The sequence below is a fragment of the Uloborus diversus genome, chromosome 9 (assembly GCF_026930045.1).
Source record: "Uloborus diversus isolate 005 chromosome 9, Udiv.v.3.1, whole genome shotgun sequence".
Taxonomy (NCBI): Eukaryota; Metazoa; Arthropoda; class Arachnida; order Araneae; family Uloboridae; genus Uloborus; species Uloborus diversus.
This window is the reverse complement of record NC_072739.1, coordinates 144,757,839-144,778,654: the sequence shown is the minus strand read 5'-3', so window position 1 is coordinate 144,778,654 and position 20,816 is coordinate 144,757,839. Positions and strand designations below refer to the sequence as shown.

Sequence of the window (20,816 nt, the reverse complement as noted above, 5' to 3'; positions counted from 1 at the left end):
AACGAAAGAAGTATTCCTAGCGTGGTGCCCAAGTTTTAGGTCAAATTAGTCACCTCGCTTTAAAATTAAGAATTGCTTGTTGAATTCACACACATGTTGCCTATTTTTTGTTAAAATTTATGTAAAAAGTTAAGTATTTTCCATTTTGCGAGCGTGCCGCGCAGAGAACCACATCCATTTTCAATTTGCGCACTGTGATGTAATTCTTGTTGATCACTTACTGAAACAGGAAGATAATAACGATTGTGGTGGCGCAATCATAGAGCTGAGATAAAAATTACAATATTGTAATTTAAATCTTCAGTTAAAGCTTTTTTTTTTATTTTTTTAAAAATACATATATATATATATATATATATATTTGTAAAGGTCTATAATAGTGAATTGCTTGCTCAAGATCTTTTGAAGACTCTTTTCTGACTCCTTTTTTCCCTTCCTCGTCTGCCGTGTTTTACATTTGAACATTTAATATTTATCAAACATTACAAACGATATTTAAATTAAATAATGCAAAGAAAAAAGAACATTGCATACGATAATTCGCAACTCCAACGAACTATAGGGGGCACTGAAGTCACTGTCTAATGGCGGAATTGAAAACTAAAACAAACGCACATGGTAACGAAGAAAATGCTAAAAGTGTTGTGATTTTTGTTCGTACGTATGATTGTTTCGCTTTATTCTTTTTAAATTAATTTTCAAAGTCTTGTTGATATTCTGACCCACGTAGAAAGAAATGAGAATTCAAGAAGCATTACTAAACGTCAAACATTAATGCAAAGTACGTAGTTCGTAGTTCTAAGCAGCCATTTTCACGATGTTGAATTCGATATTTATCAATTCTTGATAAAACTAAATAATAATTGTGGCCTGACAAGAATAACAATTAATGCTAGAAAATTTAATATGACATTACAAATTATTACCAAAAGAAGATGATACTTCTTTGCTTTGCTTTGGCTAGCGCTTGTTTTCCATTTGTAGCTGAGTTATTTCTCTTGAATTCCCGAATCGGTTAATTTAAAAATTTTCTGTTTCGATTTTTCTAATTTCTGAGTTACGATTTAATTGTGTCATGTTATGCAAATCATCAACAAAATTCTCACGGATATATGGTGGTAGTTTTCTTTTCAGTTGACTGACAATTATTTCTTTTTACTTATCGAATTCTGTAATCTTACTACCATTTTATTCCACTCATGATAAAATTTGAAAATGGTTTAACTAAAAACGCGAAATCTCGCCAAGGCTACTTTGCTCGCACAATGCCAAAATTATAACCCTAAACAAATTTGGCGATACCTTTCAGCTGAGAATAAAAGGAATAAAGTAAATTCTTTCTCGGTTATTCATTTTGTTCTACGATAATATATTCAAGAAAATATTTTGCATACTGTCCATTCCAACTAAATGCTGCTGTAAAATATGGTAAGTTTAATTAATTTAAGAATAAAAAAACTCCCATATTCTTACAAATTCATACAAAACAATAAAATTTTTTACCTTGTATAACGTTATCCAAGTTTGTTAATCCAGAATTTTCGCTTTCACCTATTATTAAGGAAATAATGAAAACTAACATTATTTTGAGGAGCTCGAGAATACTACTAAGGGACAAATTAATTTCTGTAGCTGAAAGCAAACTAAGACACATCGATTGCGTTAATAAATACTCAGAACAAACTGCCTGTGTTTACGTCAACAGACACACATGGAACGCAACGTGGCAAAGTTTTAGTTGCATTCGCAGTTTTATAAATCACCGCAAGGTAGCGTATTCGAGCGCTGGAGTTCCGAATAGTCTGAAATGCTTATACTTCTTTGTTTTATTTAATTAAACTATCGTCTGCAATGTTTATGTGTCTTTGCGTTATTTAACTTAAATATCGTCTGCTTTTTCTTATTTTCTTTGTAATATCAGCGAAAACAGAAATTAGATAGAACAGTGGAAATGTTTTGCTGGTATGTAAACTTTGTTTTTCTTACGCGTCTTTGACGAAAAATGTTACTGTAAATTTTCTCATCAATATGATTATTCTTAAATATTATTTTTAAAAATGTATTCAAAATTATCGTGAAAATTATGACAGAATAATGGCAAATAAAATGAAATGTGTATTTTGCAATGGAATAAATGAAAAAATAATAGCATTTGACGAAGGAAAATTGAAAAAATGTGAAGAAGTTTTGAGTGTTCGTGTTACATTCAACTTGAAATATAGTAATATAAAGTTACCCCAACAACTAAATACTTCTGATGGATACCACACACGATGTTACAAATCCTTTGCATCCTTGATGGCGAAGTATCGGAATATATCTGATGATAATTATGATTCATCAATAACTCTTCCTGGCACATCAAGTTCTTCTTCAACATTACCGAATAATCCAGTAGATGCAAGAGAGACTTTGTCATGTAGTGATGCCTGTTCAAGTCTTAGTAATGAAAGAGTCTGTTTTTTCTGTGAAAAGGATCGAAAACAAGTCAAAGGTAAGCAACAAAATTTACATTCTTCCAATGATGTCAAGATGCTTGAAAAAGTAACGCAGTGGGTTGAAAAATGCCAAAATCAAGAGTTGATACAAAAAATTAGTTATCTGAAAACCTCAAATGGTCCAATATTCTATCATCATTCATGTGAATTGGAATATTTCAATCATTACAAAAGAATAATTACTGATACTGCACGAACCTCTTGGCATTGCGTAAGAGATATTCACAACACTGTTTTCGATAAAATTGTGTCAATAATTCAGGAAGACATAATTTTAAAAAAAAGTTATTTGCTATTAAATTCTCTTTGTGACACTTATAATTATGAATTACAACAGGAATTAGTACTTCATCCTGAATCAGAAATAAATATGATGAAAAATCATCAGCTTGAAGAAAAAATATTAAAACAGTTCAAGCAAATAAAGATTATAACAAAATACAAAAAAAAGATTATTATGCATACTGATAGTAACTTATTAGAAGAAGAAGACTTTATGATGCTCGAAGAAAATGATCTCATCGATAAAGTTGCTTCGATTCTAAGAAATACAATTTTGAAAATGGAGAAAACAAAATTACCTGCTGCAATGAAAACAAAGGATTTGATAAATGGTGAATGCACAATTCCTGAAAAATTAGATCGTTTCTTTAAAGCATTGATTGGAGGTAAAGATATTCGTCGCAGAGATGGAGTTAATTGTCATAGATTGAGCAACTCATTGGCTTCTGATGCTGTTTTTTGTGTAAGCAACGGTACTGTGAAACCATCAAAACATATAAACCTGGTAATGTATTTCTATTTGTTATCAAATAAAATACTTGTAATGGGTTTTAGCAAACTAGGCTCTTCAAAAGATTTTCAATTTTTTCTCTTGATTCTGCTTTGCGCTAGCAAAACTTAGTAGTTGTAATCGTCTTCCCTTTTCCATGCTTTCCCAAGTTATCCCGGAAAAATAATATAATGAAAGAAAATATAAATAAATTTAATTTTATACGTGTTCTGACTCGCGAGGTTCATCTTAATATAAAGCTAGGCATCGGGCTCAAGTTTCTTTTGAATTTTTTAACTTAATATTAGTTGCTCTTTTTTTTTTTTTTTGTTTACTTAAGATGTGGGTTTCTCTGCTCCCCAATAAATATTTTGAGCTAGTGGATGAGCACTGCTATAACCTTGAGCCATGGGAGTTTCCCTCCGTAAATTTGTGTGTTTATAAGGTTTGATTACGGAAGGGGGGGGAGGGACCCTCAGTATCTTAATCGGTCACTAACCCCATCACTCTAACGTTACCAAACATGACCTACAATTGCGTTTTCGATACTTTAATTTTAAAACTTTTTCGGGGGTGCACCTCGACTCTCACTCCCTATAAAATAACATTACAGATCGACTAAAAGTTCGTTTATTGGACTTCAATTTCTTAAAATTCTTTGGGGGTGAGCACCCAAATCCTTCTCTCCATGAAATTACCGAAGATCATCTAAAATTGCGTTTTCAGAGCTACAATTTCGAAAAATTTACGGGGGGAAACCCCCGGACCCCCCTAATTTCTACAAGCACAACTAAATTCCTGTTGTTAAGTTTCTTTCTCTGCATAAAATTCTGTTGGGCACACATTTATAATGATTTTACATCATAGTCAGACTTTTCGTCAATATCTAATTCTCATACAGTTCTAGTTTATTGATCTCACATGACCCTGCTCACAAAAGCCTAGTTTTATGTTTTTCATTTAAAATTTGATTTTTTTCCCTACATATTTCATTTTGTCTATTTTAAATTTTTTATTTTTTGCTTTTAATTTTTATAGGGAATTCGTGTTCTTAGAAGCAAAAAATGATTAGTTTCTTTATCACTTGAATTGGAGGGGGGCAGAGCCTGATTACCGCAGGAGCATGTGGGGCACAGGCCCTTCCTCTTAGATTTCAGGGGGCCCAAAATACCCTTAATTTATGATGTTAATTAAAAATAAATAATGATTTCAATCAGAATCTAGAGTACAATGATATCATTGATAGTTTTGCAAATGCCAAAACAAGGAAAAAATCTATTTGTTGTTAAAAATTCGCCTTAAAAGTGTGATCTCTTTGCAAATCAGAAAACCACTCCAAATTTAGTCTGTATTTACTATTAAAAGTTATATGATAGATCATTTTGGTATTTACGGTTTATTGCAAAGTTTAACCACATTCATATATTTATCGTATACTACTACATATCTTCTACTTTTTAAATGTATATATTACATTGTGATATGAGGTACCACCAAATTTAGTACGGTTGTGTAAAAATGCAAGTATCGAAATAAATATTTTATTGCTTCAACATATAAAAAAAAAGCTGGAATGGGGGGGGGAGGCACAAAATGAATTTCCTGAAATAGAAATGTGCCCCATGTCCAATGTCAGGATGATCAGGCTCTGGGGGGGGGGGGGGGGGGAATCTTGCAAAGTAAAATTTGGCTATGCCCCCCTGTTGGGCAAGTTTGCCACCCTGTCGGGGATTTCCTAGCGCCACCACTGCTTCCATAAAAGATTGTGAGCGTTTACGTCGCAGTGAATTAACCAGTACAGTTTTCATCAAACCTAGTCAAATTCGGCCTCATCATTTTGCTGGTGAACTCAGAAACTCGCAGTTCAAGGAAGCTCTTGTAAGGTTTTTTATTGATCATTGGGCAAATGATGACATGTTTCCTTTTATTGGGAATAAAACTATTTACCTGAGTTTTGATAAGTGTTACTCGTATCAGGTTGTAAATAATCAAGTTATTAGAATCGTTGAAGAATCATTATCATGTGAAGAACACGAAGAAGCTGATACTCGTATCATATACCATATTTGCCAGATAAATTTTGACTCTCAAGTTCTTGTACGTTGCTCAGACTCTGATATTCTTATTATACTTCTAGGCAATATGGATCACCTGAATGCACCTTTAAAGCTTTGGATTCAATGGGGAGTAGGAAACCATGAACGTCTAATAAACTTCAATGAGTTATATCAAGCTTTTGGTATTTCCTTATCAAAAGCTCTACCATGTTTCCACGCAATAACAGGATGTGATTACACCCCAGCTTTTTTCCGGAAAGGTAAACTAAGGCCCTTCAAGTTGCTAGAGAAATCTGTTGAGTACCAGTTGGCATGTCAAGAGATTACAACAGACGATGAGCGTGTACTAGAACGCACATTTGACAGGTTAGAAAACTTTATATGTCACATGTATGGGGTGACTAATCCTTCAAATGTTAACGATGTTCGCTTTTATCTGTTTTCAAAAACTTATGAATCGAAAAAATGTAGTGATAACTTTGAAAAAAAAATTCGAAATTTTGATGCATCTTGCTTACCCCCATGCAAAGCTGAATTATATCAGCATTTATTGCGAGTGCAGTATGTGACAAAAATTTGGAGAAACACTAATTTAAAAAATCCGTCATCTTTATTGCCGTTAACTTCCGGTTGGGTCATCAATGATGATAAATACGATTTTCTCTGGTTTGCTGGGGAGCAGTTTCCATCATCAGTTGCTGACATCGTTATTGAAAGTGAAGTATTATCCAACGAAAACTCTACGCAAGATGACGATGATTACAATGATTATGATGAGAGCAGTGACGACGATGACGACTATGGAGATACATCACTTTTTTGCGATACAATTATAGAATGAACATACCTATTTTAGTTAAAAATGGATTGTAATTTTTTAAGTATAATATTTATAAGTAGTGAGAACTTTGGCTCTAAATTAAAGTTCTTTTTCCTGTATCTTTTACAAAAATAATGTAATTTAGTTACAATTGGATTTTTATGATTTAAATATAATCTGTAAATATTCTAATTTTGATACTTATAAGTGACATATTTCTCCTGTTATTAAACAAAATATATATCCAGCTATTTTATATCATTTTGGCACGAATTTAAATAATAATGTTTCATTTTTCTCATATTCAGAGGCATAATGCTGCGCTACTCTACAGCAATAAATCGATCTGTCTGTTGAGTACGCAACCGAATTCATGTCTGTCAAATTAATTTTGTACTTATTCATATGTAGGTAAAATAATGTTAAAATGACAGACATACTAAAATAGTTTTTTTTTTTTAATTTTTTTTTTCGTAAAAAATTGAATCTGGCACGATATTCGCAACAACAAAATTGTCTGGCAATATTAAATTCGTGTTTCGAAAAGTGTTTAGAATTCACTGAAAAAGAAAAGATTCTTACTAAAATGATTTCAAAATCCATATTTTTACTTCTAAAGATGTGATGCGCACTAAAAAACACAAGGTTTACCGGCCGCCAGACAACCCGCACGCTGTTCGAAACGTCTTCGGGAAAGATATATTAAAGAACCAGCTTTCCTAAAATTCTTGTTTTTTCGACGTTGCTAGCTCTTGGACTATAATGGAAAACAGGATTAGGGTAACAGCACCAGTAACAGACATGCTTAAGACATTGCTCTCAGGTTAACTCCATTTTCTGAGCCTTTAAATGTATTAAAATTATTTTTCTCTCATGCAACAACATCTCATCTAACGTTTGGCAGCTTCTGGATCCTCCGAATGAGTTAATTCTATTTTCATTTGCTTAATTTCGAAAAAAAGTTCGACCCCAGTAACAGACACCGACAATTCTGATGATACCCAGTAACAGATAGGATGATGAGGAAAGGATGAGTAATGGACAGAATTCCCCTTTTCTCTTCAAGATGTGCAAAAGTTCTTTATTTTTAGGCATAAAACCTTATTAAATTCAAATGAACATGAAACACCAGTTGACTTTGTGGTGGCTGTTCATAACTTTCCACCACTACCTTGGATCCAACTGGCTCATAAAATTGACTCTGATAACATTAAATGGTTGCACCGTATTCATGGGTCGCAGCAACATCAGTTTTACCTGGCTAAAATTCTTATTATTTGAATCCAAACTTAAAACTGTCTATTACTGGACCCTTGTCTGTTACTGGTGCCATTACCCTAGTATTGAAACACATGAAAAAATTTTGAAATACATGAAAAAAATTGTTTTCAGTTATGAGAACAATTTTATAGCACTATTAATAAATTCAATTGAGAGGCAAAAAAAAAAAAAAAAAAAAAAATAATAATAAAAAAAAATCCAGCCCTTGGCATTTATTTGGGCGTCTTGAATACAAATTATGTTTTTTGTAATCACAAATTGTGATAGGATCCTATTCGTTGGGTTTCCTGTTTCTACAAATGGAATTGAATGGAAATTTGCACTTGTCACATTATAACTGGTGATTTTCCAAATTAGGTAATATGAGGTTCTCTTAAAGAAAAATGACCATTCAGTGTAAATGATGATTTCAAATGTTTAATACTAATAGTTGACCTAAAAAATCAATAGAACAGAGCTTTGTGAAACACAAATCCCACTTATGATATGAGAAGATAAAGCGCAGTATTTGCAGAAATGAAATTTTGAGACATTCAAAGAGACGTGTTTTGGATTTAATTCTAACAGTAGGCAAATTTTGGAAGTTTTTTTTTTTTTTTTTTTTGTGGGCTTTATTCCCAGCAGAAACTAAATAAGTAAGCTTGCATAGCAAAGCTAACGTACAAAATAAATGACAAAAAAAAAAAAAAAGCAAAATGAAAAATTTGCAGAAAATTTGCAGATACTGAGATTTACCTTGTTATGGCAGAATATGTTTGTTCTCGAATGAGCTAGCGTTCTGTGAAAATACACACAAAAATTAATCTAATACGCACATAGTTTAGGTATTACATAATTGAGCATATGAATTAATAAATCATTTTGTCACAGCTAGTGTGAGAAAACCATTTGTTAGTATTTTCGAAAGTGTTGACAAAATTACATTTTGACTCATAAAAACTGTATTCATCACTTATACTTTTTTTCTTTGAAAAAACAGTTGGATCATTTAATGCAAAAATGCGGATTGCACTTTGTTACTTCATTAACCAATATGAGATAAAAGATGTTGAACATGTATCCATACCGTTGAGGGTAAACTTTCCATTTTATCAAATATATCACTATCTTCTATAAAGCTGTCTTTGTCAGATTCTTCGGAACGCTCATTTTCCTCAACAGAATTTGATTCATCTGGATCACTTATTTCTTCATCTCGCGAACATGCACCACTTTCAGAAGGGGAAGTATGACCACTTCTTTCTTCACCAAAATTTTCAATTTCCATATTTTCTTCTTCCACTTCTATATGAAGCAATAAATAAATTTAAAAAAACATGCAAAAAATACATGCACAATTAAAAAAAAAAAAAGACTTATAATGAGACAACTGAGCACAGAATATGTGCCATTAGCAAGTGTCACAAAGAAATCACTCCAAAGCCAAAGGGCGAGAAAGGAGAGCGATGGAATCCTTTTCACGAACACAGAGCAACCCTGAACTCAGAGGGGTCGGGAGAGGAGAGAAAGGTTAGAAGGACGGTAACCACCATTGGAGAAGCGGTTAGTTAACTGGTGCTGGTTGGCAGCAGGGGGTGAGTTTATCCGGAAATCTTCTTGTATCTATTATTCTTGAGCGATGTAATTAACGTAAGGCAATGTACAAAATTAATCAAAGAATTCCATGTGCAAGTTAACCATGTTTGGTTCCTGACCATCGTTATGTCCCAACATGTCCGAGCCTTGTTTCACAAGTATTTCAATTAATTTGAATAAAGTTGAATAATTTTTTGACATTATTTTACAATAAACTTAGCATATTTTGTTTAGTCAGCCAATTTTTTAAAATTCAAATATTATTATTTTTATTTTGAATAAAAATCAAAAACATTTATAATAGATTTTATACTAAGAGTGAAAAAAAATTACATTATTTACAATGTACTGTTTAGTAACTTCATAGGAATTTAAATGCAAAATAAAAAGCTAACAATTTTAGGATTGACAAATGATAATATATAGAGCATCTAAGAACCAAGTAATGCATAGGACAGATCAGGGGGTCATAACTCCCTTAAAATGGCCAAGGAAAGTTCGGAACTGCATTTTGCGGGACTTCAATTTAGTGAAATTTTTGGAAGAGAGAACTTAAATGATTTATACTCATGATCTCATGGTTTGAGCAGTCATATTTTAATAATGACCCTTCTCCAGACCCAGAAGTTACATCTGCTCTTGATATATTATGCACACATAGAATTTTACTAGCGAAAGTCATTAAGGCAATTTTTTATTAATGTAATAAAACTTAAAAAAATACAAAAAATGATGATTAATTTTAGATATTGAACAAATTTATTGTACAAACTCACATCATAGACCCCACCCCTCCCTCTGCATATGCCACTGCCTCCCAGTACAATATTAAACAAAATACAATGTATTAGAATATCCAATATTTTAGGATAATTTTGAAACAAAATACAATATTTTTGCAAAATATTTTTTACCAATTTAAAAAGACACAATTTGGAACAAACCTGATGTCAAAGTGAAGAAAAAACCCAAATAAGCTGTAAAAGATGCATATTTGAACCATCTGACATAGTAACTAGGTCTGTCATTGGGGGAGGGGGGTTAGAAGGGGGGTCAGGAGTAGGACTCGACCGATGCATCGGTCAGGCCGATGGTTCAACAATTTAGCCATCAGCATCGGCGGCCGATGCTAACTTGCAGGAAACATCGGCCCATTGGCCTTAAAAAATATCGAAAAGCCGATGGAATTGGCCGATGTTTTTGAAAAAAAAAGGATCTTTGCTATTTTATTTTTTAATACAAAGTAAAGAGAGTTATTGTTTTTATATAAAATTGTTTACTTAAATTTCAGTATGAATTTCTATTTTAGTCACCCCTAAAAGAGTTTTTAATACTGCATTCAGGTACCGAAAAAGTAACTTGCTTTATGTCTTGCGGCTGGATGTACGTATGTATCTCTCATAAGTCATAACTCAAAAATGGAAAGCTGTAGAAGGCTAAATTTTCGCATGTGGGATTTGCGTATGTTCTAGTTGTGCACTTCCATTTTTGCTTTCGATCGGGTGTTCTAAAAATCCTTTTAACTCATTTTTTGTGGCTATTAATTACTCAGACTGACGATCATTTGGTGATATATTGCCGAATTGGAGACCATGGAAAAAAATATGAGATGGCGAAACCGGTTTTGTTTCATTTTGTTAGATTCCCGTTGAAATGACGGTAATTTTTAATTTTTCTACATTTGTAAAATGAATCACAGTAATGAAGTCTTTTCTGTACCGCTTCGGCGGAGTTACAAGTTTGGGGCCCGTCGAAATACATTTTGGGGCCCTATTTCTCTATCAAAGAAGTTGTAAAACATTTATTATAAGCACTTTTGTAACTCCTACGGTGCCCCTATGGTTATGGGGACTCTCGAGCAATTGCAACATTTGCTATATTTTAAATCCGTCACTGCACGTCAAAACAAACTCGGGTGCAAGTTTTGAAAAGGTTTTTCTGCTTCATGATTATTTTGAACTCTATTTTTTTACGACTATTTTTTGAATTTCAGAGAACACTTGCGTGCCCCTCCTCCCACTCCCTCAATTTCGGAAATTAAACTCTAGTTGTACTTCTGAGTTGTTTAAAACCAACACCATTCATAAAATTAGAGATTTTTTTTTTCAAACTATATCTATTGTTTAGAAATAATTTAGAGCATTAATGTAAGAAATTAATTAAAGACGTTTTGAATAGTAACATAATTCCATTGGTGTGCATATCAATATTTTTAGGGGACTAGTTGGTTACGGTAAATTACGATACACAAAAGTAAAAAGATTTATAGACATATTATCTTCCCTATTATTATCAACTTCAGTGTTATGCTTCAAAGTTGATGAGCATCATTGCTCACTAAGATGAAAATCTATTTGAGTTTTACCAAAAGTTTTCTACTGAGTAATGGCTTGGTAGTGTCCTTGGGTTTTCTCGTGACGAATCGTTGCCTTGTGGAAATTGCTCATATCTGAAATTCCATTGGCATTCCAGACGCCTTTTTCCTTCTCAAAAAGGACGCAGGGCCAGCAAAATAATTTTTTTTTTTGACTTACAAGCAGTCAGCCATTTAACAGTCTCAAAGTAATCTTTCTTAAAATGCCGATTGTAATTTTTTAGCTTCGCAGATATTGCTAGGTCAGAAGTAGGCCTGCTCTGTGAAATTATTTGAGCTTTCTCTTCGCCAAGTCAAAGCTTCGAACGAACGGTTTGCGAGAACATCCAGCAGGCAGCAATTCTCTTCCGAGCTCCCTGGCAGTCTGTGCTGTTGCGCATGCTCCTCAACTACGTCCAGTTGGGGACTTGTTTTTTCGACCGAGTCCCCTTCCATTACAAAAGAAAACACAATGGACGCAGGAAAATAACTTTGACTAGTGAATTTGTTGTTTCCTGAAGCTCACATAGAAACCTGTACACTAGGTACGGAAACAAAAATTTATCCGTTGGTTTAAAAAATGCATGAAATAATCAAATAAGCTTTCGAACGAACGCCAAGGATCTAACAAAGCTATATGAGATCTGGGGAAGGGGTTCTTAAGAGCTAGTCCCTCGGACAAGTCCATTTAAGACATCGCACACAGGGGAGAAAGGGAGGGAGGGCAGTAAAAGAAGTACCGCTTTCTAATAAACTTGTTTTTCTGCTCACGTTTTTTCTTAATAAATTATTCTGCAAGGTAATTTTTTTTGAAGGGGCAAATATTTAAGGGACCAGCCTAGTCCCTCTGGTACATGGGCGGCACGCCACTGAATTCGGAAATCAAAGGGACTTTTTGAATTTTTTCCTTGGAAGTGCTGAAGTAGATTCAGAAACCCTTCCGAGGCGTTGGTGGTAGTGGTTCTGTATTAAAAAGGTAAGGCCGAGGTTAGGGCCGAAGTGTGAGTAACTCCAAAATCAGAGGGTGACCCCCCCTAACCCTCTCTCGTCGTTTCAAGCATTTCTTAAATATTTAGCGATTATTTATTTTGGTCAAGAAATGTCATTTTGCGTATTTCTCATACTTGTTACGCCTATATTTCGTAATGCGCCATCTTTTTTTTGCGGCATTAATAGCAATCGATTTTTTTTCTCTTGTGAGTAACTATTTTCATGTATTTATATAAAATCAATGAATAAGTTATTTTCGTTTTTTATAGAAAAGTTTCAAGGATTTTCTATAATGCAATTTTTTAAATTTCAGAAAATTATTGTTAAATCGAAAAATTTAATTTGAACTTGTTTGTAAAGCTTCATAAAAGGTTAAACAATCAAATTGTTCAATATTATGTGTGCAAACATCAGATCAAGTAGTATATGTATTCAGTTTTTAACTTAGTGTAAATATTGAGTTTGTTTATTGTAGCTGCGTTTTAAGAACCTCGCTCTTTTCATGGCTATTTTTTTTTTTTTTAGCAAAATTTATGTCACTGTTATAGAATTATGAAAGATGCAAACTTTTCTATTCATAAATTTAAAATAAGTATAAAAATATTCCTATTATGATTTAATATTGTAAGTTATCTGTTACTTTTTTTGTTTAATTTGATGACTGAAAAATGTTTACGTACAATCTTTCCACTTTAATTGCGTAATTTGTTGATGGTTTCATAGTTTTATTCTTAACTAGTGGTATACGCACGGCTTTGCCCATAATAGAAAATTAAAAGGTCTTTTGGTTTGCCTGTATATTTACAAATAATGTATGGTGAATTTTCTCGCCAATTGGCTTGTGCCCATGTTACGGTTCCAGGTTATGATGATTTCGTAATTTACTCATCTTATGATAATTTTGGTCTTAAAACTGGAATAGAAAAAGAAACCACATCAAATTTTCGAAAAATCGCTCCAAGGTGCACACCCTCATGCTACAAACTAACTTAGTGCCAAATTTCATGAAAATTGGCTGAACGGTCTATGCGCTATTCGCATCACAGAGATCCTGACAGACAGAGATCTGGACAGAGAGACTTTCAGCTTTATTATTAGTAAAGATTTTTTTTTGAATGATTAAACAACATAATTTAATGTTTTTTAACTATGGTTAATGTACATAAACCATTTATTATTACAATATTAAGGGGAGTCAGTACCCCCTATACCGTCAATGTTAATTTGCACAGGTTCATGTACCTTTTTCTGAAAATCTATTAACCTTTAGGCTACGGCAACTATACAATTATCTTTTCCCTCTCCCTACGGCTCAAAGCTTTCTTAGTTCCTTCCCCCCCCGAATAGGACAGCATAAAGGGGGCGATGTCCACTTTCGACCGCTGAGCTCTCCGCAATACAGGGTTTCTATAGTGGGACACTATACTTGGCTAGTCATCACTTATTCAATGGTTTGAAAATAATTTTTTTCCCTCCTTGTTCCTTATGGGGTTCTCTAGGTTTAGATTTTCTGCAGAGCCGTGTCCAAGGGGAGGGTTTTGGGGTTAAACCCCTCCCATTGGAGAAAAAATAATAAACCAAAAGAAGAAAATGTGTAGTTGAATTTAATAACTTCAATGTGAAAGTTTGTGTAAAGCGCTTTGAAAGAAAACCTCGAGGTTTTTCTGCAATTTAAGACTGTTAGAGCTTTATCAACTGAAATAACATTTTGTAAACCTGTGGGGGAAGAATCGCTAAATGAAAGATTTGTCAACACAAAGCATCAACAGCGTTAATATTGCTTGAGAACTGAGGAGGTTATGATGAATTCGGTATATGTTGCAGCTGCGAAGATGCATTGATTGTGTTTGGTAATGTAATTTGCATCCACAACAAGCTTTTTCTTGTTTAGTGTACAACGCATTATTTCAGAATATGAAACCCAATATACATGCTACATTATAAAAGAATCTGTGGGCAGTTTTTAAAATTAATTGCAATCAATAACCGCACAGTAAACAGACTTGATTAAAACAAAAACAAACAAGGTTTGATTAAAAAGAGGATGTAAAATGAATGAATACTGCTGTTATTTACGCAGCTAGAATTATTCTTCTGGGGGGGGGGGGGGGGTATAGCAGTCCTTACAGGTCTATAAATGCCATGCTGGGATTGGCAATTTAACGTAAAACCAAAGTTTGGTGGATAAACTCTCAGCCCCCCCCCCCCCTCGGGAAAGAATGTAGAAGCTATAAAACCCCTCCCTTCATGAAAACCTGAACACGGGCCTGATTTTCTGTAAGTATATTTGGTTCAGTTTTAAAATTGAAATCACTGAAATAACGCTTCTCATCTAACCTAAGGCTAACGACAACAAAATAATAAATATCAAACTCTATTTGTGAGGTAGACCACTGGATTCAATAAATGCCAGATGTCCTTATCTATGCGCTAAAATGCGGAGGTAAATAGCGTTCAACTGAGACCAAAGCCATTGTAAATATACAATGTAGAATACCTTAGATTCAAGGGAGGCAACTTTGCTTTTCAGCTTGGCTATTCAGAAAAATGATGACACTAATACGTGTGTCCAAGAAAGAATCCACAATAATAGCAAACAATTCCTTGCTTTGCTTTTCTGAGCAGGTACAAGCGGAATATGCTTGAACACCGTATTCATTTACATAAAGAACGTTAGCGCTTATCTATCTTTTAGAGCATGCAAGGCACCCTTTTTTGTATATGAAGCTGGCGTTTCAAAGTCAATCACTGTCGAGTGAGATAATATGGAGAGACAGCCTACAAATCCCCTGATATCCCCATTCACTCTTTCTTCTAATTGTGGTTGAAATACCTCTAGTAATAGTTGAAGGATTAAGTTCCGCGCCCTTCACAATGCACAAGAAAAATATCTGGGCAAATTTGTTTTAGATTCCAAGTCTTTCCTCTTTTCAACATTTCCTATTTATGTACTATCTTTATAATACATTTTCACTACCCAGTACGTTGTTATTTGTGAGTAAGAGAAGATAAGTAAAAAAAAAATACGCATGAGTAAACAGAAAACCAACCTCTTTCTTCCATTTTTTACTGGCATAAACAGTTCCAAATGTAAGAATTAATTAACAGAAAAAAACAAAAAAATAAACAGACATTAGACTCTCATTGAAAACTGAGTAAGATATATCAGGTGCTCTTATAAATCTTTTCACTTAACCTCTTTTTTTTTGCACAAGGAAGAAAGAGGAGCAACCGACTTTGACTTAAAAATTAACATTTCTGAAGCCCCTTAAATACAAACAGGGGGAAAACTGAATGCACAAATTTATACTTTATTAACTGCTTTATAAGGCCATAACGTTTAAGAATTCCTAAGTTGAACCATAAAATTAAAAAATTCAGCGAAAAAAAAAAATCCTCGTAAACGTGCCCCGGTGTACCATACTTATTTTGTCTCATTCAGCATATCCTTAGTCCTTTTGACTTTCTACTGAAATAATATTCGCTATAGACAAAATATCAAGGAAATACATTTATATTTTCTAAAATATCAAAATTAAGTTTTTATGCTTTTCACTCAATAAGTGATCAATTAGATAGATTTTGAGGCGTAGCGAAGGGGGGGGGGGTAAAAACACCCCTCAGAGCCCTTGATTTTAACATTCTTGCCATCCCTAGTGCAATAACTTTTACATATGAAAAGGCTCGTTTTGAACAGAAAAACCCCTCCAGAAGATAATTCTGGCTGTGCTAGTGACTCTTTTTATAAAAAAAAAAAGAGCATTTAGTCTAACTTTCAATTTTCAAACCAAAAGATTCACGACACAGATTCTTAATTGAACCTCTCTTTCAAATTTATTGATTTTAGAATGTTTTCCATGTTTTGTTGAAACGGTATTACAAATAATTTTCAGTTAAAATGTAAATAAAGAAATAAAACGTGGCAAATCGCAAATTGATAAGTTGTTTCTTATTCAGCCTGATATTCATTTTCGAAAAGTTAGCAAAATAAGATATGCTTTTCAAGTGTTTAATTATTTTTATAAAACCATAACAAAAGAAATATTTTGGAGAATGATGTTTCTTGCGCTCTGCTCCCTAAATATCTACACTGCTTAAACTAAATAGGTGTTTTGTACTCAGTAAAATATGCTGTTATTAATTATAGGAAGCCTTACTATTGGGTTATTAAACAGAAAAAGGCTATCAAAATTTTTTATTTCCTTCAAGTATTTTACTTCTGCTTAACTTTCTCCCCTCTTTTTCGAAACTTCGCCATACATTCCTTCACTGGGAACAAAACTATGCCAAACGCCTCTGATTGACAGACCCCCAAAAGGGGTGTAGTGCGTTTCATTCATTTTCTCCCTGCGTAGGCGTGTGTGAAAGGATTATCAACTGCGGGAAGTAACTGGAGGGGGAAGGGAAGGACTGGTACAGACGTTGTACCACAGCCGTAGGAAGAGAGCACTTTTTGTCGGTACAGCATATGTACCGCCGTTGGCTAAAGGTTAAAGATACAAATATGAATTTTTTTCTGTACCTCAAGTAGACTCTGTTCTCTATACTGAAGTAAAATTTTACAGAAAGAAAGCTTAATTTTTTTGTAAAAAAATCTAATGTGTAAGTCATTGTATTTGTTTCAAAAAATACCATTTTGTCACACAAAATCAGCTCTATAAAAAAATAATTTTCGAATGTGAGAAAAAGTTTACTTCAGTATATGCAGTTAGATGTATGGAATAGGTGGTAAAAATTTCAAAGCCTAACACAATTTAGTTTCTGAGAAAAAGGAACATTTAGTTTAAAAAATACCATTTCGAGATATTGCAATTTAAAGGGGAAAATCATACCTCATCAAAATAGGTTTTACATTTTTAAGCTTATTTTAACTTACTTTTATATGAGCACGTTCAAGATGTTTGTATCATTAAAAAGGTATTGAAATGGAGTTTCAAAATATATAAAAATCAAAAAATCGAATTTTTGAAAGTATTTAGGATACTGACTCCCCTTAATAATAATAAATTGAACATATAATCTTAGTTATATGTTCAATTAAAAAAAACAAAAACAAATCAATTGGAAACAAAACAGTATCTTCTCTTTGTTTTTCTTCCTTTTTTTTCCTTTCTTTTTTTTTTTGGTTGTTCTTTCTCTTTCATCATACAGCAGTCAAAAAAGAAGAAACATAACTACTCCCTATACAGATTGTACGTAGTACGATCCAAAAGTTCGGGGACAAGCTGTATAAAACCTTATCCAGAATAGTTCACATTGCCGAAGCACATCCACCTTCAAAAGGTCACCTTGAGGGACTATGTACTTCTGCCAGTGTTCATATACTTTTGGAAACACTCCTGGAAGTCATTTTTCGCTACCTTCTATGACTGAGCTTTATCTTCTAATGACGGAAGAAAGCGGAGTCCATGCAAATGTTTTTTTGCTGGGAACAGGTAAAAGTCACACGGAGCTAAGACCGACGAAACGTTACGTTATTTGTTTGTCATATCAGAGTATTGACCAATCAAACCGTGCATCCTCAACATGAAGTCGCCTTCTTCCCCACGATGAAGTTAAAGCAGCTGCGCAAGAGGTCTTACAGGAGGTTGCGAAAAATGTGTTCCAGGAGTGTTTCTAAAAGCTATACGATCGTTGGCAGAATTGCATAGTCGTTCAAGGATTTGTAGATAGATGTGCTTCAGTAATGTGAACTAATCAGGAAAAAGTTTTATACAACTTATCTTCGAACTTTTAGATCATACTACGTACGTATGAGTTTTCAACTTACTATTTCATAACGTTTTTGAGTGACGCAAGTTTACGCGCATGAAGGCATCACAAGATAATTTGCTATAATTAACTGAGGAGGTGTTCAAAATAGATATTTCGGTCATCTATATGTTCTTAGGTACATGTGCAATGTACATTGTACAGATATGCTGAAAAAATTTGTGAAGTTGAAATTGGGTGATCGTAAAATAGAAATTTAGGTCGAAATCTGTTTTTTTTTTGTGACTACAATTTTTTATTTGTAGAAAGGAAGTAAAATGAAATGAATCAATGATTCTTTAAATTCCTGACAATCTTATCAATTTATTTGTTTTTTTTTTTTGCCATCGGCCAACGGCATCGGCCATCGGCAATCGGCCATTTGGAGGAAAACAATAAGCCATCGGCCGTCTTTGAACAATCGGCCCATCGGCCAAAAAATGCCATCGGTCGAGCCCTAGTCAGGAGTGAGAGCAATAGCTCCCTCTTGACTTTAAGAAATTCTTGGTTTGCTTCCTGCCACCAGAAAAATTTGAAACAATGCTCCTGATTGCAACTGCTGTTATTTTGTATGAATACCTAATGTTTTGAAGTTAAAAAATTTACTTAATTTTTTTAGTATTTAAGGAATAGTGTTCAGTTGTGAAAAGAGAATGATATGTTTTCAAATTTATATAGTAATGGAAGTGATTTATTTATAGACAAGAAACATACGTTCTTCCTCTTCCTCATTTTCTTCCTCTGAAACATTTGCCCGTGGATAGCCAAAGAAGTCAGGTATGAACGTTCTAAGCAGATGTTCTATTCTTCGTCTATCATCACGAAGCATCGCTGCAAATTTAAAAAACAAGTACATAAATATCATGTAAAATATTCACACAAAATAACTTTTCTTCTTTACAAATAATATAATATTTCAAAATAAAGTAACATTTATTTTATTTTATAGAATTTTGAATAATAAAGCATCAGATTTCCCCTCCCACTTTTTGAACTTTTATTCAAAATAAATAAATTAATAAGTACAGTAGGCTTTCTGTTTAACGATGCTCTATTTAACGACTTTCTCTATTTAAAGACGACTTTTCATGGTCCCAGATGCTCCACTGTAGTTTTCAAAGCATTCTATTTAAGGACGCATTCTGCTTAAGGACTATTTTGTGCGGTCCCTTAAAAGTCTTTAAATAGAGAGTCAACTGTAATAAGTAAATAATAAAAAATAACAAAATTAAAAAAATAATAAATACATACATAAAAACTAATTCTGAACACAACTTTGCATTAGATAAATAAATACCTTTGTGCTGACATTGCTGTTTTTAACGTTGTTTTTCTTACTTTACAGCTTTGCATTATCAATTATGAGGTAAATATATAATGAAAACAACAGTGCAAAAATTAACTTTATAAACTTTTTAAAACGGTTGTCTTATCACCTTTTAAAAAATACTGAACTCGTACAGGGTCTGTATAAAAAGTAATGAGACTGAACTGTGTTCTAAGAATTTATTGCAGATATCAATACTCACACCTAAAATTCTTCAAAATAAGAACCTTGGCCTAGCACACAATTATCCCAGAGAGTCTTTTAAGCTTTGAAGGCTGCTTTGTAGCCTGCTTCCAGAATGGCCTATAAAAGTCTTGTATTAGTGCTTTCACTGCATCCAGAGTTCCACGATGATGTCTTTTTGGTGATGTTTTCATCTGCAGGAATAGAAAGAAGTATGCTGGGGCTAAATAGTGGCTGTTGGTGGGCTGGGGAAGCGTAAAGATACCATTATGGACTTGGAAGTTTTGGAGGATGAAGCAGGTGTTTCCAGTATTTCTCAAGTTTTCAGTGATGGTGCTGTGAACTGTCTTTGTATCAAGTCCAAATTCATCTGCAATCATTCTCACTTAACCAGTGGTCCTAATTCAGAACAACATGCTCACGAACCACATTTGAGTCCGTTCTGCTGGTTGGCAGAGATTCATCCTCGATGCTCTGCCAGCCATCTTTGAAACACTTGTGCCACCGAAACACAATCACCTTTCATAGACAATTATCCCCAAACACTTGCTTACACATCTCTAAAGTCTCTGAGGAAGATTTACCAAGTTCCACACGAAACTTAATCGTGTAATGCTGCTTAAATAATGTTCTCTGCATTTTGGAGCTGGAACCGATGGTAGCAACAGAGGTACACTATAACTAAAATGCTGTCAGAACAAAGACTCCCAGGCGATTGTATTCCAGAGTGAGTCCTACCAGTAACCCCTGCCACCGACTTAACCGATTTGTAAGCCCTTGGGAGGTACATCACCCCCGAGGGCCCCTTGTTCCTCTAATAACCACCAGGCAGGAAAAAATTACCCACCGTGTTGGGCACCAGGAAAAAGTTAGTCTCATTACTTTTTATACAGATCCTGAATTACCACCTGGTTGACACAATTCCAAATCTTGATGATTTTATGGTTCTTTTCATATATTCCTTATTGTGGTAAGTGCAATTTTTGAATTGCGTTTCTAAACCGAATGAATCATTCATAGTAAACCTGTTTGCAGTCTTCCATCAGTGCCTTTTGTACGTGAATGATGATATTCACCAGCTAATGATGACATTTACTAGATTTTGGACACTCACAATAACATATACATATTATTTGAAATATAAATTGAATACATTTTATAATGATATATATTAACGCATTCATTCCTATTAAGAGAAAGAAAGTACAA

The 20,816-nt window shown here is 33.7% G+C and overlaps 1 protein-coding gene across 1 annotated transcript in view; it reads right to left on the bottom strand.

Annotated features, from left to right (window-relative positions):
* The window catches only part of LOC129230547 (paired amphipathic helix protein Sin3b-like), a 101,295-nt gene that overhangs the window by 36,040 nt on the left and 44,439 nt on the right, over positions 1 to 20,816 (bottom strand). Inside the window, exons 17-18 of the mRNA XM_054864950.1 lie at positions 18,812 to 18,928; positions 8,495 to 8,712 (exon numbers count right to left, since the gene is read on the bottom strand). Of these exons, the coding sequence (XP_054720925.1) occupies positions 8,495 to 8,712; positions 18,812 to 18,928 (335 nt within the window). The remainder of the gene's footprint in view (positions 1 to 8,494; positions 8,713 to 18,811; positions 18,929 to 20,816) is intronic.